Raw genomic sequence first — 21,923 nt, 5'->3', positions numbered from 1 at the left:
TGTGCGTCTGTGGTGGTGAAAGTGTCATTTCTTCCTTCTTTTTTTTTGGGGGGGGGATGCTTTATCTCCACTGCTCTGCCCTGTTCCTCAGCCTTGGCCAGAACGTGCCCCGGGGAGCTGGTGGGGTGTGGCTTCTGCTGCTCTGCCTCCCTGTTGCTTGGGATGCTGAACGAGATGCTGAGCTCGTTCCTTATCAATTCTGTCTCCCTGGGAGGGAGGGAGGGAGGGAGGGACAGAAGGAGGGAGGGGTTCCTCGGCCAAGCCCTTTGCAGCAGCATCTGCAGAGCTGGGTGGGAATTTAGGGCTCAGCTCTGCCTGCTCTGCCTTCAATTCACAGCTTTACCTGGGCGACTTTTGGGGCTAAAGGTCGGTTTTTAAACAGCCCAACCCCACCTGCTGATTTTTGAGCTGGTTTTTGAGAGAGTTCACGCTCCCAGACGTAACCCGAGGAGTAGATTTTTCAAGACCTGGCATCACGCACATCCGAACCATTGACATAAGTAAATGTATGGATATATATGCACATGACATTAAATGGAATCTGCTGAATCCTGCCTTGTGGTGTCTGACTTACTGCATGGCTCTGGCTCCACACGGTCCCTGCTGTGCTTGGGAGGGGTGTGCTGCTGCCTCGGGAAGGGAGCCTGGGAATGTGGGATGGGGGCTCAGGAGTGAACTGATGGCTGCTGGCTCTGGAGGAGAGGGCCCAGGGGTGGATTTGGGACAGAACTGCTGTGCTTTGGCTCAGTCCAGGCTGTGGAGCTTGTGCTCCTCCTTCCCGAGGAGCATCCGCCCAGCAGCTCTGGCTGGGTGGGATGGGACGTGGCTCGGGGTCAGCATTGTGCTGGTGGCCAGAATCCCAGATTTCCCACTGCATCCCTCCAAACCTCAGGTAAGATCCGTCTGCAGCCATCCCTCAGTGGAGAATGCAGCCAGGGGTGCTGGGGCTCCTCTGCCATCACTGGACACCGCACGTGGGCCTGGGAGCTTTGTGTTCCCGTGCTGAGATCCTTGGCTGACTTCCAGGGACAATCTTGTCCCAGTTAGAGGCTGAGCCACCACTTAAGTGATTCCCTTGCTCTGGGCACTGGTGCCTTGTTGCCTCTCCCTCCCAGCTCCTGCTGCTCCTGGTGCCCATCAGAGAGGTGTACGCAGCAAACTACGAGGCTGTAAAAGCTGGAATCCAGCGTTGTGGTGCCCCAATCCAACAGAATCCGTGGATCTCCCCTCGCTGTGCCAGTGGAACCATCCTCCGTGGATGTCTTTAGAGGACAGGCAGAGCTGGGTTTGGGCGTGGAGGGGCAAACCTGGACAGTCCAGTGCAGGTGGCAGGAAGCTGAAATTGGGAAGAGGGGTCTGCACCAGAAAAGGCTGGAAAAGGGTGGTTCAAGGAGGAGAAAGACCTGGATCTTTGCCAGGGGGGTGGGCACTGATGTTGCCGAGATCCAGCTGGATCCTTCAGCGCTGCCATGTGGGGAAGGTTTAAAGCCATAAAATACAGGGATGGGAGGTGTTTGAGGAGCACGAGCCAAGCAAGAACAGCGATCCCTTTGCTTCCCTGTACTCTGGAAAGAGCAATCCCATCATCTTCCCCCTCATGCTTTTCCTCAGGACGCAGCTCAGTGCTCACTCTCTTCCTGGTGCCAGCGGATCGGAGCACTGCCCGAATAGAAGCCACAAGTTCCTGCTTTGGCAACTTCTCCCATCCAGCTCATCAGCTATTGGCCACAAATATTTGCCAGAAGGATCTGTGGGGTTGTTTTTTGCATCCTCTCAATGCCTCTCCTGCCCCTGGCTGTCCACGCGTGCTGCAGGTTGGGCAGGGAATGCTCGTGAGCACCGGGATTTGGGCACGACACCCTTTTCATGTCCCCTTTATAAATAACTGTTTGGACACCACTCTCAGGCACATGATGGGATTACTGGGACTCTGCAGGACCAGGAGTTGGATTTTAATGGGTCCCTCTGGGTCCCTCCTGCACCAGGATATTCTGTGATTGCATGGTGGTGGAAGGAGCAGGTGTTGCGAGAGTTGGGGGCAGACCAAGCTCACTTAACTTGCTTTGCAGCAGCAGCAGCAGCTCGACCCCTGCTGGCACAGGTGGGTGCAGAGCAGCCCACCTTGTTCATTTGCTGACCATTTTTTTCCCCCCCAAAAAAACCCCCAGTGGGATTGAATTTGGATCTGCCCAACTCTGCATCACTGTTTTGGGGTCTTGAGGTTTTCCCAGTTTTGTGCCAGAGCTTTTTAGCTTGGCCTGTGCAGCTCGGCTCCTCCTGGGAGCGATCCTTCCCTGGGCTCTCCCACATCCCCGGGAAGTGCCCTGTCCCTGGGGCTGCTGCTGCTTCTGATGAGGGATAGCAAAATATTCTCTGTGGTGAAGCTTTAACCCCTGGATAGATTTAAGGCACATCACCTGGGGAATTTTGGGGTGTTCACATGTCTGGACATCAATTATTAGTGGCAAAAAATGACTTGGTTGTCCAGAAGGGCAGGAGAGTTCTTGCTCCTGAGGCAAGAAAAGGCAAGGCACCCCAGGACAACATTTTAATTATATTTCCTGGGTATCCCTTCAGTTCAGCTGTCACTCAGGGACCCGTGCAGGATTTTGAGTTCAGAAACCGCAATTGCTCCGATTTTGCTACCATTCCATTCAACCTGCCCTTCCTGAACTCTCCACGCCTGCTCCCAGCAGGAAAGTGGCCACAAAGGAGTGATCCCACTTCCAGCTGCTGCTTGCAGCAGGGGTGTGTGTTTTGACCAGGGGAAGGTGGGGAAGAAAATCCAGGGGGCGCTGCCTAAAGCAGCCCTGGCGCGCCCTTGCCAAAGCCTGGCAGGGTTCTTGCTGACAGCTCCGTGCCAGCACTTTATCTCCTGCCATCCTGAGCCCCAGCAAAAGGGACTTTGGCCAGTCTCTGTTAAATAAACCACCTTATGTAAGAGGCCCCTTCGTTGCTGTGACGGCTCTGTGGGCTGTGAGAGCTCTGAGGGCCCTCACACCCAGAATCTCAGGTTTGGGGAACATCTCAGCTCTGTACAAGCCACCCCCCCGCTCATGCTGAGATGATGGTTGCTCCAAATTTCTGCTCAGGACCTGGCCAGGGCTTAGCAGACAGGCTGGAATCAAGGTTTCTGTCCTGCAGGGATGAGCTGGGGAACTGCCCATCATGACACGGGATCCACAGTGGCTACTCAGGGAAAAAAGGGATTTTTGCCCCGTAAGAACAAGAGGGGGCAAAAGGCTTCATGCAGACGGTTTCAGGAATCCTTCCAGGCCTTTTAATTAAGGAAAAAAAAAAAAGGAATTTTCAGTCTCCTCATTGCCCATCAGAAGTGTTTTTGTTTCAGAAGGTTTACAGAGAAGATCGTGGCCTGAGCACTGAGAAGAGAAGAGAAGAGAAGAGAAGAGAAGAGAAGAGAAGAGAAGAGAAGAGAAGAGAAGAGGTTTTACCCAGTTCCAGCTCGGATGGTTTGCAGAAAGGGAGACCAGGAAATGATGGTTTTAAAGTGAAATTTGGGTGCTTTAGGAAAGGGCCACTTCTCTGAAATGATCTGGTCTTGCCCGAGAGGGATGAGGAACTGAAAAATGGGGAGAGGAGAGGGAAGCAAATGCTTCGTAGCTTTATATTTCGAAGCCAGTTTTGATAATTCATTTTATTTTTCCTGTGCAGAGGTAATTTGAATCCTCTTTCTTAATGATTTGGAAGCACAAGGTTCACTGATGAAACAAAGGTACATTTGGCCACCTGTGTGGAGTGGTTTCCCTTCTGTCAGCTTTGCCTGATTCCTTCAGTGGATCCATTAATCCCAAGTGGGTTTAAACACTTTCCCTGCTGAGGATGAAATCCCTGGGCTGTTTGCAGCCCCTGGGTGTGCCTGGGGAGGTCACAGAGTGCAGCCCTGTGGTAGCAGTGATGGGGAGGATCCTTTTTACAGGAGGATAAAGACTGTGAAGAAAACATCACCTTCTTTAGACTCATTTGGCACAAAATGACACCTGGAAGAAGCTGGAGGACTCCTGGTCTTGGGAAGGAGGATGGTCTGTGGGAACTTTTCACCTCCCTCACATTTCCACAGGCAGGGAGGCATTCAGAGGGGTTCACCAAGCCCTTAGTGCTTCAGCTGAGGTCTTTGCAGCCCAGAAAGTGCCTTTTCTGCACCCAAAAGCTCCTTGCTTCTGTAGTTCTGGGCCTGGGCACATTCACATCACCTGGGGGAGACGGGGAGCTGTGGGTCCCCAGAACCTCAACAGGAAAACAGTTTAAAATATTCCCCAAGGCAAGTTTTGAGCTCTCATCAGTCTTCCTTTTCCTCCTCCAGCCCCAGCCCCAGGTGGTTACAGAGCCACTTTTCCTCAGCTGTTCTCATTTTGTGGGGTGAGGCTGGCGGGATGCTCCGTCACTATAACAATCCCTTAAAACTCAAATCCCTGAGCTTTTCCTGATGCTCCAGCAAATGTATCACCTGCAGGAAGAGCTCTTGCTCTTGCACAGCCTGTTCCTGGCTCATCCCTGTCCCAGCAGCTCTCCCATGCCAGCAGAGCATCTGCTCCGTGGTTTTGTCTGTCCTCTTCAGTTCCCCCCGAGGTGCAGTGTGGGACCCGAAGATTCCCAGGAGCACAGCGGTGTCCAGGGATATCTGCCAGCCCACATATATCTCCCAGGGCCAGCAGGTTCCTTGGGAATTACAGCCAGGAGATAAGGTATCAGTAGATCTTGTTTCTCCTCACCAGCCAGTCCAAAAATCACGGGGCCAAAGGGCAACGCTGAACGTGACCTTGAAGCGCTGACGCAGACACTGCTGGGAAAGTTAACCCTTGGGTCAGGGATGCGCCACGGGAAAGGTGATGGAAAACTGAACCTCCTGAGAGGGGAGGCAAAAATGCCAGAGGTGCTCCCAGCTTTTAATCCCCACCACAACGCTGGAGGGAGAAAGGGCTATGGCTGCTTGGATCTTCCCTCCCCACCGCACCAACACCCGGGGGTGTGACGGGTCCTTGTCATTTTGGGGAGGGGCAAAGTGCCAAAACCCTTTGGATAAAGGGGATTTGGGCAGCTGGAGGGTTTATCCAGGCCTATCTGGGGCTTGAAACGGGTGAAAAAGAGCTGGGTTTTAACAAATAAAGGTTCTGCAAAATAGAAATGCATTAATAAAAAGTATTTTACGCTTAAAGTACAATCGTGTTTCCAAGTGCTTCTAGTGGAGCGGGGAAACCCTGAGCACTGAATTTCCATGAGAATCAGGAGTCACATCCAGAGGGGAGGCAGCCATCACTCCACGGGCTGGACAAGCTGGGATGAAGCAGAGGAGGGAAAAAACATCCCATTCCCAAACCCCCCAAGCATCAGAGCTGAGCAGTGCAGTCCTGGAAAGGTTATTTTGGGAGAGGGAGATGCTGTCTGCAGCTTAACATAAACACACCGGGGAAAAAAAATCTTTCATCACCTCCTTGTGGGATTAAAATTATCGATTGGTTTCTCCTTATCTTGTGCCACCCTTGACTCACGGGGTTACTCAGCAAGAATTTTCCAGCTGAACTTTCTAACTTGGAGCAGGTCTCGAGCTGGGAGCAGCTGGGACAGGCGAGGGAGCTCAGGTAAGATTCCCCCGGGATCCCATGGGAGCGGGGTTTGTATTTTTCGGTGGTTTGGGGGCAGTTTAATCGGCGGGGTGATGAGAAGTGCGTGTGTGTGATGCTGACGTGTTTCAGGCTGGTGCTGGGATAGTTCTGGACAGCTCACGGTGCTTGGCAGCCAGTGCCAAGCTCAGGGAATAAAGAGGGAAGGAAGGAAACCTGTAACGTCAAGTTTGTTGTCGCTAAAATATTTGCTCTGTGAAATTCAGCCCTGACCATGAGTGCTGTAGCAAAAGAAGAGAGGTCACCTGGAGCAAGTCTAAGTGACCACTTGGCTCCCTGCTGATGACCTTCCTCACTGCAACCTTTTCAGGACCATTAGTGCTCATTCCAGCAGTTGTTTCCTGCGGGTTCCTTGTTTCCGGGGCACATTCCCTGTGAGGAATAGCTGGAGGCAGGAGCTTTAGCAGAGCTGGCAAATGTTACCAGATGCTCTGCCTCATTCTTCCTTTTCTAACCACAGAGCAATCACAGACTCACACACTGGTGTGGGTTGGGAGGGGCCTTGAAGCTGAGATTCCTAAACTGATGGTTATTATGGTGACAGCATTGTCTTCTGACGGGCCCTGAGCTTCAGCATCTCCTTCAGCCGCTCAGAGAGCACAGCACCCAGTGGAATATTCTGGGGTTTTTTCCCAGATCTCTTCAGAAGGGTGAGCGAAGTGTCCTGGGAAACACAGGGTCAGGGATTTGGGTGCTCTCCCTGTCCTGTCAGGCCTGGTGTCTGGGAGCGATCGCTGCCGGCAGGGGACACATTTTTGCTGTCTTCAGCTGAAAAATAAATCTCCACTTCCCCTCCTTCTCTGTGCTTCTGCTGCCCGACACTGGTGTGGGGGGCACGAGCAGCTCTCTGAGGGTGGGATGTGAGCTCTGGGTGGGATGTGCCCCTCACTGGGATGTGCCACGGGCTCCTTTCTGCTCCCACAGTGCCCCCACCATGTGTGGCAAGAGGTCCAGGTGCTCCTTCTCGCGGCTGGAGGTGATCCTGATCGTGTGCCTGGCGCTGATGATCGCCCTGACCGTGGTGCTGCTGGTCCTGCACTTGCTCGCCACAAACACCGACGGCAAGTGGAGCTACCGCGGCCCCTCTGCCCCAGGGGGTGCCCAGGGAAGGACTGAAATTGAAGTGGGACAGGTGGAGGTCTCCAGGCCGCCGCTGAGCTGTCACCACCACCCCTGGACGTGGTCCTTTCACTCAAGAACAGCAGCAGCTCTCTGGGCATGGATGAACAGCCCTGGGGTGGGGTGGGGTTGGCTGCAGGGATCCATCCCTCCCTTCCCTCTCTCTGCCTGCTGCGGAGGGTGCTCAGAGCCCCTCACTCCTGGGGTTTGACCAAGAGGTTTTACAATCCCAGTGATGCCTCCAAGCCCATCCCCAGGCACAGGGTATGAGGGTGTCAGGAGCTGGACTCAACGTCTCGTCAGTGGGACCTTCCAGCTTCTGGATTTTGGTCTCAGATAGGATGTAGTTCACATCTGGGACTCCAAACTTCATGTTTCTAGGCTGTAACACGTCAGAGTTTTGCACAAGTGATTCTCCTCTGCGTCAGAGCTCGTGGTAGGGGAGGAGGAAGGGTAGTTCTAAGGGGGTGTAATTTTAAATGACAGAAATGGACTCAGTCTGTGGCCAGTGTGAGTGTTTCCCTTCTCCTGTGTTTCGAGTGACAGCCCAGGAAAGGCCAGGCTGGGAAGATGGAGCATCCCCTGATCCCAAAGTCCTGCCTTGGGCAGCAGCAGCAGCTGCTTGGGGAGGGCTGTGGGAACAGAGCAAGCACACAGAAATATTTCATATTTTCCCACAGTGTTATCTCAGCCTTCAGTGATTTGTGGCTCTGGGACTTCCTGAGATGCAGATAACATTTCTGATTGATTATGATTTGATGGCTTTTCTTCCACGGGTTTGTCCGTCCTGGAAGGATTTCTGCACCTTCCTGGTGGCTGGGATGAGACATGATCTCCTTTGGGAGACCTTTTCCTCACCATTTGCCTGGAAACCACTGCTCAGAACTGCTTTTCCCTTCTCAGCTGGCTCTGCTGTGGTTTTTGGGGGAGGCCCAGGGCACCAGCACTGGACAGAGGATGTGTTGGGCGTGCCTTTCTCTCTTCCCTAGCTCCTGACACGCCATCCCCTTTTTCCTACCATGTGTATCACCACCCATTTGACAGAGGGCAGTGACCCCTCTGGAGAGCTCCCTGGGTGGTTCTTCGTGCCTGCTCCACCCTTTCCCTCCCCAGCCTGGGCACACTGACAGCCCCCTGGAAATCCACCCAGAGCACTCAGCCAGAGCCCTTTGGGCTCTTTTGTCCCTGATTCTGCTCGCTCCTGTGTCCACTGATCTGCCAGTTGTTGTTCTTACAGATTCCAGCAACAACGTAGTGGAAGCAGCGAAGTACTTGGTGGGTGTTGGCAGAGCCGACTGCACGGGGCCTGTGGCACAAGTCCCTCTGGTGAGCTGGGGGAATTCCTCATGGGGCTGGTGAAATACTGATTTTTCATCCTTTGTATTTTTTTGCAGGATTTCTGGTTTGGAGCCTCTGTCTTGCCAAATATGTGTTGTCTTCAAACATAAGCTGAAATTTCTTTTAGGCTTGGAGCAACGTGGGCTGGTGGGAGGTGTCCCTACCCATGGCAGAGGGTTGGAAGGAGATGGGCTTTCAGGCCCTTTGCAAGCCCAGCCATTCCATGATTGTTGGAGTAGCAGGGCGTTGGAATCCTGTGAATACTGGTCACAGAATTTTAGACTCTCTGTGCTGACAGCCACTGACCCCCAAGAGAACACTGCATTTGACCTGAGGCCGTGGAAAAGGCTCCCAAAATTGAGTGACAGCACTGGGGTTATGGGTGTGTAGTTTGAATGGAAGTGTGTGATATCACATGGTGGAAAACTTAGAGTTTAAGGTTTTAGAATAGAGTAGTAGATATATAAAGCAAGATGGAGGTTTTAGGTCACAGGCTGAGTCCTTCTTTTTTACCTTCTTCTTCATGGGTGTGGGTGATATTTTGTAATTGGAGAGAAAAATCCTCATTGCGGGCCATGGGTGGTTGGTTATTGGGTTAAAAGTAAAAATAATTTAGGTATAATTTCATAACTGGACAGTTTATCCTTAAAAGGCCTTGCAGAGAGAGACAGGGCTCCATTTTTAGTTTGTTAGCTGGAAGTGCTGTAGAACTCACAGCTTGTGAGACTGTAATATAGATTTATATTAAAATATATCTATCTATTAATTCTTATTATTTATAGATGTAATAAGAAATAATGAATATATATATATATTCTTATTACTTATAGATGTAATAAGAATTAATAAACATCTGAGTCTGAACAAGAAATACTGTCTTGAACATTCAATCCCAACCCTGGCAAAAGAAGATAAATCACAACAGTGGGGCAAGACAGAGCTACAGCTCGGCGTTTCTGAATGAGTCCCCTGACCCCTGGGGCAAATCTGCTCCGGGAAATGCATACAGAGGAATAAATGGTTCGGTATTTGTGATGGAGATTTGTGATTCCTCTCCTCTCCTCTCCTGCAGATGGGATATGCCAACCCCGACCAGGTGGGCGGGGGGCTGCTGTCCCGCCTCTACAGCCGAGCCTTCATCGTGGCAGAGCCCAAGGGCTCCTCACGGGTTGTGTTCGTCAGCATTGACATCGGAATGGTGTCCCAGAGAGTCAGGCTGGAGGTACTAGGGGTGGGCTGGGTGCTTGCTTCCTTTGGGATTTCCTGGGGGTGATGCCGTGTCTCTGCTGGACCCCTCAGCAAATGAGACTGGGCTTTGCTCACTCGGCTCCGGGGAAAAATTGCCAGGAGTAACTTTGGATCACAAATACATTATCGTGGTGCCTCTAATGCAGCAGAGGAGGGAGGGAGGTGGTGTGGAGCTGTGGATCATCCTGGGATGATCTGGAATTCACTTCAGGTTGGATACAAAGGTCTTTTTGTACCAGATATTCCTATTTTGAGGCTCTTGCCAAGCCAACAGCTACAACCTCCTTGTTGTGGCGGGCAGAAAGAGAAGGGCGAGGACGGGGATGGATGGTTGAGGTGTTCTTGCAAGAGCTGGGCACAAATCCCTGTAGCCTTTGGGCAGCAGAAGGGGTTTTCAGGAGCGCCTCGTTCCCCTCAGGTGCTGAAGCAGCTGCGGAGCAAGTACGGCGAGCTGTACCGGCAGGACAACGTCATCCTCAGCGGCACCCACACGCACTCGGGGCCCGGGGGGTACTTCCAGCACACTCTCTTCTGGATCACCAGCAAGGGGCTGGTCAAGCCAGCCCTCAGCTCCATCGTCAATGGCATTGTGAAGGTTGGTGTCACCCAGGACTGCCCTGGATGTGGTCTTTGAGGTGGGCTTGTGTTTGCCTGCACCTCAGAAAGCAGGAGCTTTGAGGCCTTCCTTCAGAGGCAGCTGTTGGTGGTTTAAAAATGCTGTCATAATTTTCTAGAGTTTTAGATGAGTTTAGGAAAAAAAAATCCCAAACAGAGAAGCACCCCCAAAATTCCAAGGAAAGGTTGGGGATGGAAAGAAAGTTTTTCCAGATAACCCCCCATGTGCCTCACAGACTGATACTCCCTGTCTTGCTGCTTTGCAGAGCATAGATATTGCCCATGAGAACATGAAGAAAGGAAGGCTCTTCATAAACAGAGGCACAGTAGAAAACAGCCAGATCAACCGGAGCCCTTTCTCCTACCTCGCCAACCCGGAGTCCGAGAGGAGCAGGTAAAATCTCCCCAGGCAGGAGAAAAAAAAATTAACTTCTTGAAAAGGGCTTGAAAGCTGTGGTTGCCCTCTCCAAGCATGAGGAATTGGTCCAGGATGTGGCCTTGTGCTTTATGTAACAAATAAAGGGTCGGAGGGCATTAAAGTGCTGTCCTTGGTGCACGAATCTGTGTTATCTCCGTTGCCTGGAGGAGCAGTGACAGTGACAGCCACAGCTCCTCCCTTCCCAGCTGGTTTCAGATGCTTCTCTAAGGCCTCCCTGTGTGCTGGTAGTACCTGGAATGACCTTTTCACATCCTTGTTCAGCCTAGTGGGGATTTAACCTGCCAGAGAGCAATGCAGAGCGTGACCACAGCCCTGACTCTGGTGGGATTTCCCTGCTCTGTTCCTTTCCAGGTATTCATCCAACACGGATAAAGAAATGGTGCTGCTGAAGATGGTGGATGAGGGTGGACACGAGCTAGGCCTTATCAGGTACTGACCACCAGAGCAGCAGGTTTTTCTCCATACCCTCATTACTTTTTGTAAGAACGGAGGTGTCCCATTTCCCCCCCCTTTTTTTACATGGCTGACTCCTCCTTGTTCCTTTGAATATAAAAATCCCTGCAAAATATAATTCTCTGGGTTACTGCAAGAGTCAGCTCAGGTCTGAAGGAGCTCTTGGTGGCCCTGATAAATGTCAGTGACAAATTCTTGTGTCCACTCAAGGCCTGGATTGTTACAGCCATGAGCCTCCCTGGTTAGGAAGGGAGAGAGAGGATGGGAATCCTGTGCCCTAAGCTGATCCCTCCCTAAGCCCCACGAGTCTCTGTGTGTATTCTCCCAAAGAAAATCCCCACAAATACACAAGACTGAACACTTCAAGTGAACTGAAGAGTGAACAGAGCATTTTCTCTCTGTGGCCCCTCCTCAGCTGGTTTGCTGTGCACCCGGTGAGCATGAACAACTCCAACCACCTGGTGAACAGCGACAACATGGGCTACGCCTCCTACCTGTTCGAGCAGGAGAAGAACAAAGGAATGCTCCCCGGAGAGGTGGGAGTGCCCGAGGGAATGGGTGAAACAGGGTTGGGACAGGGAGGGGGTGAGGTGGGACAGCAGGGCAAACACAGAAACACGTGACTCAGGCAAATGTTTTGATTCTTTTCCTTTTTCCCCTACAGAGTGGGAATTGGAAGGTGTATTCTTGACTTTCCAAACCAGTAATCAGTATCCCGGCTTGAGGAATGCCTCACATTTGTGTTGATTAAAATCTGGGGAGGTTGTGGTTGCCCCATCCCTAGAAGGGTTCAAGGCTTGAACAACCTGGAAAGTGTCCCTGCAGTCAGCTCCAAGAGTTCTCCCCCTGTAAATCAGTCATGGCCAATGCCTGGAAGGAAAAAAATAAATCCCGTGCAAGGTGTTCCAATGACCCCTAAACACCTGATCAGCAACATGAGAAGATGGGGACATGCTGGGAGGAGCTGAGGTGGGATAGGGGGAGGAGGAAACACTGCACACCAAGGTGGTGTGAAGTTCTCCCTGAAATGGCATCATGTGCATCCAGCTCTCCCCTGCTCTTCCTGCCCCGCCCCTTGGGATGTGCCTAACCCCCCGTCCCAGTGCTCCCAGTGACCTAGGGAATAAACCAGGGTCCTGCTCGGTGACCACAGCAGCTGCAGGGAGAGCTGGGCTTTGCAGCGTTCCCTGCGAGGCACTGCAATGCTCCTCTCCTTTGGCAGGGCTCTTTTGTGGCCGCCTTTGCCTCGTCCAACCTGGGAGACGTGTCCCCCAACACGCGGGGCCCGTTCTGCGCCAACACGGGCGAGTCCTGTGACAACCCCCAGAGCAGCTGTCCCGTCGGAGGGGTGAGTGTGACCCCCTGCCCCACCCTCTGCAGGGCCCTGTGCCCCGCCACTGTGCATGGGGAGGGCACTAAAAGTGTAAAAAAAATCACCTCTTTTCACTCTGGCCTGGAGGCCGCTTCCAGGAATTGACTGCGCTTCGTCCCTCACACACCCGAATTTCTGGTCATTCATCCCAAATTTCCCTTCAGTGTTGTAGCCCCATGCCTGATTTTGATGGGGCCTGCAAGAAGCCCTCAGATCCCACAGTCTGACAAGCACCTGGCGGTGCCAGATGCTCTGCATAATCACTGATCACCAAACAAATTTCCCAACAGGCAGCCATGTGCATGGCCAAGGGGCCCGGGAATGATATGTTTGAGAGCACCAGGATCATCGGGCAAAACATCTACTTGAAAGCAAAGGTAAGGGATATTCTGCTTTCTGAGTGTGTGTGAATGCTGCTACAACAGGAATTCATGCTCATTTAAGCAACTTGATGAGCCTTGTGGATCCCTTCCCTCTGGATATTTCATCTTCCACCTTCTATCTTCTTCCATCTTTCATATTCCATATTCTATCTGTCTTGTACCTGTTTTGGTGAATGTTTGTTGATTCAAATTAGACTCTAAAGTTCCTTGGTTTTGTTTCTAATGGGTAAATGAGCTCTGCAACCAGCTGGTGATGTCTCTGTCCACTGGAATCAGAGCCTGGAATTTGTTGGACAGTGTAGGATATCTTAATGGCAGTGAAAAATTTCCTCAGGTATAACACATCTGATTAGAAACCTGAATTTAGACTGGACGACACATACTTTTATTTAGATACATCATTGCAGTGCTGTCATTTGAAAAGGTTGGCTTGGGGCTTTGACCTCAATATTCCTCACTGAGATATAGCAAAGAACATCCCTCCCATTCATCTCAAAGGCATCATGATGGGAAAAATCCTCCAGGAAGAGCTCACCACGCACTACTTGTGGGCCAGGTCAGCATCACATTCCCAAACTGACACAAATGTGAGGTAAAACGTGTGGCTTAAACCCCCAGGAGAATGCTCCCCTTGCTCTGCTTGGCACTTCCTAAGGGCTCCCTTTTGTCACCTGTGGGCTCTAAAGCCCCCGAGGGCTGAATTTGCTGCTTCCCCTCCTGTGGGACGTGAGAGCAGCGAGTGCAAGGAGAGCTTCTGGCAGCATTTCAGCACAGCAACTTGTAGGAATTGCAGCGTGTCCAGCAGAGGAGAAAGAGCAGGAGGCTTGGTGGTGGCTTTTCCTTTAATCACTGTTTCAGAGGCTGTTCCCTGAAGCCACTCCAGGCTGATCCTGCCTCTGTCCCCAGTCCAAGAGTCCCGGTGTGTGCATCAAACACAGGGGAAAAACACTGCTGCTGCCTTTAACAGCTCAGATTCCTGGCCTTCAAAGGCTGTGCCCTCAGTTCCTTCCAGGAATGTCATTAAACCTGCATAACTTCTGGCAAACCTTCCCACGGACCAACCTGAGGCTGGAAAACCATTCCCTGCAGGGCTGAGTGTGTGTAGTGAATACCTTCAGCTGTTGGGGGTGCAGTAAATACACAGTAGAGGCCCAGCACTTTGAGGCAGTGAGTAGAGCAAAGTGCTTCTTTCTCACAGAAAACATTTTTTCTGCTTGGTCCAAGATGTGAGAAATGCCAAGAGGTGGCAACCAGGAGAAGGAAGTTGCCATCCTGCTGAAGCAGGGGCACGTTTCAGCTCTAAAAGAGAAGTATCCTCCCTCCCTGAGACAGGGAGAGCTTGCAGAGCTCGGGGCATGCAGGGTGACAGAAACAAAGGGACTTGGGAAATACAGATGTGCATCAGAGCCTGGAAGAGGCCCGGGGAAGGTGGGATGAGGAGATGATCCATAGGGCTGTTCCTCAGCACAGCTGGGCTCCTGACTGCCTGTCCCTCAAGGATTTCTTTCCACCTCGTGTGTCTCTTAGGAGCTGTATGAAAAAGCCTCCCAGGAGGTGACAGGACCCCTGAGCTCAGCCCACCAGTGGGTGAACATGACCAACGTGTCCGTGGAGCTCAACACCACACACACGGTGAGGGCAGCAGGGAACGCCCTATTCCCGCAGCAGCACCTGTGCCACAGTGAGGGAAATGTTTTTTCTCTCTTCCCCCTTCCCTTCCCCTCTTCTGATTTAGGTTAAAACCTGCAAACCAGCCCTGGGGCACAGCTTTGCTGCAGGGACCATTGACGGAGTGGGGGCTTTCAACTTCACCCAAGGTAATTTGGGAGCAGATCCCAATGTGGCTTTGTAGGAAGAGGGAGGGCACGGGGCAGCCCCCAGATGGACTGAAACCCCCAGAGGCACTTCACAGCATCCAAAGGGATGGCTTTTAGGAAGGTGGAGGGAACCCCCTCGCAGGTTTGTCTGCATCCATTTGGGAAAAGGGCATGGCCATGCCGCGGAGGAAGAGAAGGGAGAAGAAAGAGTTGGTTTGGGACTCTCCTGGTTGTTTGTTCTCGTTACCTGGAGGCTGCCAGGATGGGGCTGAGCTGGGCTGAAGCTCAAGCTCTTCACCCCAGGAAAGGGAGGTGGTCAGAGCCCACTGAGAATTATCCCACCCCTGTGAGCTGGGAGCAGGGAGTGTGTGTCTGAGAGCTGCTGGGGCAGCTGAGGAACGGGGTTTGAAGATGTTTCCCCCTCCAGGCTCAGTAGAAGGGGACCCGTTTTGGGATCAGATCCGGGACCAGCTGCTGGGAGAGCCATCGAACGAAACCAAAGCCTGCCACAGCCCCAAGCCCATCCTCTTCAGCACCGGAGAGGTAAGGACACAGCTGTGTGTGCCCTGGGAGTGCAGGGATCGCTGGGCTGGGCTGGGACCTCAGATCCCAACCCCTCATGGGTTTGTCAGGGAGCTGCAGGCAATGCCTGTGATGTCCGGTGGAGAACAAGGAGGGAGCACAGGCTGCATGGGCTCTGCAGAGCTGCTGCTCCATGGATCCCAGCCCATCCCCATGCTCAGGGCACGGCTTGGTGTTTGCACTTTGTGAGCTCTCCCCAGGTCCTGCTTTACAACTCCAAGTGGAAATCGCTGCCCCTTTTCCCACCTGGTGCTCCCTTGGCACTGAGGCAAATGTGCTGCTGCAGAGGGATCATGGCTGGGGTTCTTTAGAGCACTTAGAGGAGGCCATCTGGATAAGGAAATTCCTTGTTATTCCTTTCACCAGCCTCCTTAAAAGCTTCCCTGCTGTCACTCTGTGTTCAATCAGCTCCCCACTTCAACTCTCCCCAAAAGAGGCCCCAGCTCCTCCCAGCCTCCTCCTCCATGCAGGATGGTGTTACTGAGTGGAAATTACACTTTATTCTTACAGCTCTAGCACATTTTAGGGATGCCCTGGCAGGCCTCTTGCTTCTTGACAGTGCTTCACAAGCTTTTGTCATTCATGTTTTGCCCCCAGCAAATTGCTCCTCAGGAAAAAAAAAAAAAACAAACCAAACCCTTTTTTGGCTCGCTGGAGTGGGATTTTTAATCTCCTCATCAATTTCAATTCTATCCTTTTTCTATACAGGTGAGGGGTTTCTAGGTGCTACCCTGACCCACTTTGCCTAAATCTGCCCCTCTGGCAACACCTTATTTAGGTGTTTTTTTTTATTTTTGTTTGTTTTGTTTTGTTTTGCCTTACCCATAGTATTTACCTGTGCCTTACGTGACTCTTATAGTCAGACATCCTATAAAACACTTTCTGACGTGTTTCACAAATAACTTTAATTTACAAATAAATTTATCTGCCTCGTTGATGACTGTAGGAAGGAAAACACCTCAGCTATTTTTTTTTTTTCTACTAAACCAGAGTATTTATCTGCACTTTTTCCATCCCCTTTAGATGACCTGGCCCCACCCCTGGCACCCGGACATCGTGGATGTGCAGATCGCTGCCATCGGCTCCCTGGCAATCCTCGCTGTTCCCGGCGAGTTCACGTGTGTATTCCTTGGCTCTTGCTCTATTTACTGCAGCCAGATTTCATCCAAACCTCCTGGAACAGTTTTGCCTGCAGATAGAAAAGGGGTTAGGCTCAAAATTGTCCCCAAACTCACCCTGAGAAGGACTAGGATGCACACAGGCTTCCTGAGGAATTTTGGTCGTAACAAAATGCAGTTCCAAGGAAGCCAAAGGAGTTTGTTAACTTTGATTCTGGTTTTGGCAGCACAAACACCACAGTGATGAATTGCACTGACTGTTGGTGGTGCAATGATGCAAATTTAAAGGATTATGGTTTATCCCTGGTACCTTTATTTCTACCCTGCCCTGGGATGCTTCCAGCCTCCCCGGCCGTGGTGATGGGTGTGAAATATTTTGAGGTGTTTTGGTTGAACTTGTGTATAGAGGCTTTAAGGGATGTTGGGCAGTGCTGGAGCTGCTGTGGGAATTTCTGGTGAGTGCTGCAAGTCCAGCCAGCAGTTCCTGCTTTAGATCCCTGCTCTCCACATCTCCAGGGGGGGTCGGGCTCTGCTCCCAGGGAACTGGGACAGGACAAGGGGAAACGGCCCCAGGCTGTGCCAGGGGAGGCTCAGCTTGGACAGCAGCAGGAATTTCTGCATGGAAAGGGTGCTGAGGCCTTGGCAGGGGCTGCCCAGGGAGGTTTGGAGTGCCCATGGCTGGAGGTGTCCAAGGAAGGGCTGGAGGTGGCACTCAGTGCACTGGGCTGGGGACAAGGTGGGCGTCGGGCACAGCTGGGACTCCATGGGCTGGGAGGGATTTTCCAACCTCAGTGATCCTGGGATTCCGTAGTTCTGGAGCCTGACTTTGTTCCCTCCATGCCCTAGGACCATGTCTGGACGCAGGCTGAGGGAAGCTGTCAAAAGTGTGAGTTGCAGCACGTCTGGAACTTCTCTTGAGCCTCCTGGTTTTTCCCTCCTCCCCTCCCAGCTGGGCTCACGGGGCTCGTGTCCCACAGATGTTTCCTTCTCCCATTTTCTTCAGACAGATTTTCCATCTGCTTCCTGACAGGCAGGAGAAATGAATATCCTCCCCTAAAACACCAACTGATTGGGTTTCCATCCATTAAGCCAATTCCACAGGGATCCAGGCAGAAATGATGCCAGCAGGAGTTTGGCTCTGGGATGGAGGGGTTCAGCTCCTTAATCCCTACCAGGGATTTTGCAACATGAGAACAAAAGAAGAGGGAAAAAAAAAAAAAGGCAGAAGTATTTTTTTCCATTTGATTGGCACATCCTGGCTGCAGCCTAAATAAAATTCCAATCCCAGATGCCTTCTCCACAATTCACTGGGCCTTTCTCACACTTATATCCCTGACTTTTTAGGAGTATACAGACATCAGCTTTCAATAACCCCCCTAGATTTACTGGAATGTGTAGTCATTTGTCCTCTTTTTCTTTGGAGAATGAATATATAATAATGCCAACTACCATAACAATAATAAAAATATTGATATAATAATAATAACAACATATAGTTGTAGATAACAACGTATAGTCGTGCATTAAGCAGTTGTTTCAAGGTAAGGGTTCTATTTTCTTCCTTAGGAATTTGATTCCCATGGGACACAAGGGATGAACGTTGTGATTGCAGGGCTGTGCAATGTCTACACCCACTACATCACCACCTATGAGGAATACCAGGTAAATGTTAAAACTGGGGATTGAATCTGTCTAACTGAGCTCAGCTTTTGGCCCCAGGGGCTCATAATTCACATGAAATGATGTGTGTTTGGAGTTCTTTTCCTCTGCCACAAAAACGGGCAGGGAGAACCAGGAGGGAATGTTGGAAGAACTGGGGTTGGAAGAATCCCAGCCCAAAAAGCTGGAGGGGGAGGCAAGTTGCATCATAAGCCTTTAAAAGAGGGTAAAAACTGTGATAATTGGAAGAGCAAAGAGGGTAAAGACTGTGCTAACAGGAAGAGCGAACAGGCCTTCCCTGTTTGCAACAGGTTGGAGAATGAGGAGTAACCTGAAATTGCAGCAGAAATACTTTGGCAAGTTGCTGGGGCTGTCTCCTTATCCCCATGGCTGATCTTGAGCTGGGTGGGATGGGATGTACAAACCACTCAGGAGCCTTCCCAACCCTCCTCTCCCAAATTTCTCCTTTCCAGGTTCAACGGTACGAGGCTGCCTCGACTATTTATGGCCCACACACCCTTTCTGCTTACATCCAGCTATACAGGGGCCTGGCCAAGGCTATTGCTCTGGTAAGCAGCATTTCCTACATGCCACAGGCTGCTGGGGACATCTAAATCCTGTCAGTGGTGGCGGCTGTTCCTCACTGAGGCCACCCGACTGCTGCCCTTTCTCTTCAGAATCCACCTTGAGAAACACCACATGATACGAAAAGAACCCCTGTAATGGGGGTCTGACACCACTTGAGAAATTCTGGGGGTTTTGCAGCTCAAAGTGTAGGAGATCAGCACCTCCAGCCTTTCAGTTGCTGCTTTTCTACCAAAAGGAAAAAAAAATCTGCAGCGTTTTTGGTGTACCTGGCGGTGCCCATTATCACTGTTACCATGTGGATGGGCAGGAGCCGTGGGCAGGAATATCCTGGGATATCCTGGGGCTGGATTTAGGAGAGCCCAGCAAGAGGGCACCAGGTGTCCTGCAGGGATTGCTCCTGCAGGCAGAGCACAGATGGAGATCCTCTGCTTTGCTTTCACGCTCGCTTTATTATTCCTACAATCTGTGCGAGCAGAGGCTGGGAGGCAGAGCTGGAGCAGGGCCGTGGTTCCTCAGGGAATCCTGGCTGCCCGTGTGGATGTTCAAGGAGCACATCTTCCCTCTCCTAGAATGCCACTCAGGAGCTGCCCCGTGGTCCAGAGCCCCCACTTTTCAATGTAACCAGCTTGACCCTGCTGCCTTCTCTCAGCGCCGAGAACGCGCCGGCCAACAAAAACTTTGGGGATGTGCTGGAAGAAGTGGGACCAGAGTATCGAGAGGTGAGAGCTTCAGGGAGTCCCTTAAAACCTGTTGGGGAAATTGCCTTTAAATTCTTGCCCCTCACCAAACAGCTCTCATCTCTGTGACGGGCACGGTTGAGAAGGCAGGGACAGAGCGTTTCCATGCCCATGCCACTGTACTGAATGGGAATCACATGGGTGAATAAAGGGGAAAATAAAAGCCCTTCATTCAGCACAAAGCAGATTTCTGCCTCAAAACAAAATAACAGTTGATTAAGGAGGCAAATATTGTACAGTGATTTTTTACAAGCAGCAATCAGGTCACCTTTGATGCCTCTGCTGTGGAATGTAAATGGAATGAAATCAAGATGTGAGAAATGGTTCTGTTTTCAGTGCTCAGCATTTAGATAAGATGCTCAGAGCAAGGGCTTTCCCTTCATTGCTGTCTCCTTACTCCCTGCAGTAAGGCATTCTGAAAAATCCCCTTATTTCCTCCCTTTTTATGTGCAGTGGGGGAGTTTATCCAGCAAGCAGGACAACTGAAATGGCAAGGCCCAGAGCAGCAGTTCAAAGTGTCAACCGTCCACTGCTGTTGCAACAAGTGAAATTATAAATAATTTAAAACAGCGGCAACAACAAACTAAGCACAATAAAACACCACAAAACCAACCCACCCCCTAAAAATACATCAAATGGCCTCTTGAAAAGATTCTTTTAATGCGTTGCTTAGCCTTTAATACAACTCTCAATTTCCCCCCAGAGAGAAGTTGCTGAAGTGACTTTTGTGGGTGCAAACCCCAGGAACTCTGCAGAGAATGCGGTAAATGCGATGGAATGGTGCTGGAATCGGGGTGTTTGGGATTAATGGATATTTGGGTAGGATTTTTTCTTTGCTGGGAGACCAGAGGAAAGTGTGTTCTTTGGGAATTCACACCGCCAGAAAGCTTTTGGGGCAAAGAAGTGAATTTGAGCTGTTTATGATCTCTTTATATTACTGAAGTTGAACCTTATTATGTGTTAGATCAGGCTGGTATCCAGGGCAAACCTGGTCTCTTCCATCCTACCACCCTGCTGCTTTATTTTAACAAACCAAAGGAAATTAGAAAAGCACTTAATACATTCCATTGCTCACCTTGCATAGACATTGTCACTGCCCATTCTCTTCCTGCAGATAAGTTCTTTGCATCATTTATCAGCTTAAATTTGTGCTTTGGCAATAGTAAAATATAACAATTTTGCCAGTAATTCCCACATTTGCCAGTAAAGCATGAGGAAGCACCGTCCCCATCCAGTTTAAAGTGCCACAGAAGGTGGGGACTGTACCTTCAGTGTCTGCCAAACTCTGGTATTTTTATTCCAGACTGAGCATAACTTCCTGACGGTGGAGAGATACTCCAGCATTTCCAGCAGCTGGCACGTGGTGCTGAACGACGCCTCCTGGGACACCAGGTGGGTGCCCTGAGCAATTTCCCTGTCCCACAGAATCCAGGGAGTCATTCCAGTCTGACCTGAAGGGCTTCATTCCACAGCTCCTAACCTCAGGTTATTCCTGGCCTTGCAGGGGATGCTCTCCAGAGGAGGATCAGCTCATATTTGGGGAGGGTGACTTTGGCAAAAATGCTGATCCCCTTGGCTCCAGAATCTGGAATGGAGGCTTGTGAATTTGGGAAGCAGAGGAGGAAAGGCAGGAATTAGAGAAGGCTTATGGTCCACCTTGCTCCTAGCCTATATCCATCCCTCTGGCACACCTTGGGGATGAATAAGATGCCAAAGAGAAAACAAGAGGCTCACAGGGAAAGCTGGCCAGATGTGCTGTGCAGCGCAAACAGATGACAGTTTTTTTAAAGTTTGGAAGGAAGAAAAGTTAAGGGTGAATATGTTAGCCTTCAGGAAAAATATCCACAAAGCAGCAAGGCTGGTGACACCTTTCAGAGCTGTAGGTGGATCTTCATCAGAGATTCAGAGCCCAGAGCCAGCTGAAAGACCTCTCGTGTCCAGATGATGTGTGGGGTTTTGAGGCTGAGCATTCTCTGCAGAGTTTGGGGGTTGAGCAGAAAGGCTTTTGCACAAGGAATCTGTAAAAGAAGATGGGCTTTTGATGTGGAAATGGGTGCCAGAAATCCTGAGCTCAATCATTACAGACTTTGTTTGTGACTTAAGTGAATATTCACCCTCTTGGTTTAGCTCTGCCCCTGCACAGGGAGGACTTAAAATACACTTACCCGGTGTGCCTTCATCTCATTGCACGTAGTGAGCTCCAGTGAAACGTGGATTTCCCTGCTGACTGCAGTTTTGGGCCTGTTCCCCAGGTTTTACTGGAGCAAAGGAACCAGTGGCCAGAGCAACGTGACCATCGAGTGGCACATCCCGGCTGGCACCGAGCCCGGCACGTACCGGCTCCGCTACTTTGGGCACTACAAGAAGAGGGCGGGCCTCTTCCGCCTGGTCACGGTCCCCTTTGAAGGCTCATCCTCAGCATTTCAAATCACAGCTCCTTAGCTGATCCCTTTCCATGAAGGAATGGGCAGTGTCTTGGTCTGGAAAGACAGGTGTCTGCCAGGGAAAAGCCGGAGCCTGCCTTGGAATGGAGAATGCAAACCCCCTCCCTCCAAATTATTGTAATTTTGAAATTAACGGGCTTTCAGGCAAAGATATGGGGATGGTTCCTTACCAGGAAAATTAAAATAAAAATGTAATAGTACAAAAAACCAACCAAACAAAAAGAAAACACTGACAGAGTCAGAACACAACCTGACACCCTGTTGTTGGTCAGGGGCTTGGTAGCAGTCCAGTCTGCAGTGACAGATGTGGTTCTGTTGAAGCAATGATCCTGTAGCAGGGTGTAGTTTTCCTCTGAAGGTCCAGTGGAGGTG

At 50.9% G+C, this 21,923-nt stretch overlaps 1 protein-coding gene across 2 annotated transcripts; it reads left to right on the top strand.

The window, feature by feature from the left end:
- Positions 1 to 6,573: 6,573 nt before the first annotated feature.
- Positions 6,574 to 21,923, top strand: LOC136294179 (putative neutral ceramidase C). Of its 2 annotated transcripts, none has more exons than XM_066191716.1 (20): positions 6,574 to 6,700; positions 7,996 to 8,084; positions 9,169 to 9,318; positions 9,763 to 9,939; positions 10,226 to 10,353; positions 10,750 to 10,827; positions 11,267 to 11,387; positions 12,074 to 12,199; positions 12,514 to 12,600; positions 14,134 to 14,238; positions 14,342 to 14,423; positions 14,851 to 14,966; positions 16,029 to 16,123; positions 16,970 to 17,009; positions 17,690 to 17,785; positions 18,256 to 18,351; positions 18,940 to 19,089; positions 19,811 to 19,870; positions 20,411 to 20,499; positions 21,360 to 21,923. In XM_066191716.1, exons 1-20 carry the CDS (start codon positions 6,574 to 6,576, stop codon positions 21,547 to 21,549), a joined length of 2,202 nt encoding a protein of 733 aa, XP_066047813.1. In that variant the 3' UTR covers positions 21,550 to 21,923. The 2 variants fall into 2 exon arrangements, with proteins under 2 accessions (XP_066047813.1, XP_066047815.1); XM_066191718.1 differs by having other exon boundaries at positions 6,574 to 6,704; positions 8,003 to 8,084.

This window comes from Chamaea fasciata, unplaced genomic scaffold (genome assembly GCF_029207755.1).
Source record: "Chamaea fasciata isolate MVZ Bird 193981 ecotype frontalis unplaced genomic scaffold, bChaFas1.0.hap1 SCAF_9, whole genome shotgun sequence".
NCBI lineage: Eukaryota > Metazoa > Chordata > Aves > Passeriformes > Sylviidae > Chamaea > Chamaea fasciata.
Note: the sequence above shows the minus strand (reverse complement) of the source record. Positions and strands in the feature narration are given on the sequence as shown.

Excerpts from the sequence above, each read along its gene's own strand:
- LOC136294179 (XM_066191716.1), top strand. The coding sequence starts at position 6,574 with ATGTGTGGCAAGAGGTCCAGGTGCTCCTTCTCGCGGCTGGAGGTGATC. Across the intron at positions 8,085-9,168 it reads CTGTGGCACAAGTCCCTCTG|ATGGGATATGCCAACCCCGA; the intron begins GTGAGCTGGGGG and ends CCTCTCCTGCAG. Across the intron at positions 20,500-21,359 it reads GACGCCTCCTGGGACACCAG|GTTTTACTGGAGCAAAGGAA; the intron begins GTGGGTGCCCTG and ends CCTGTTCCCCAG.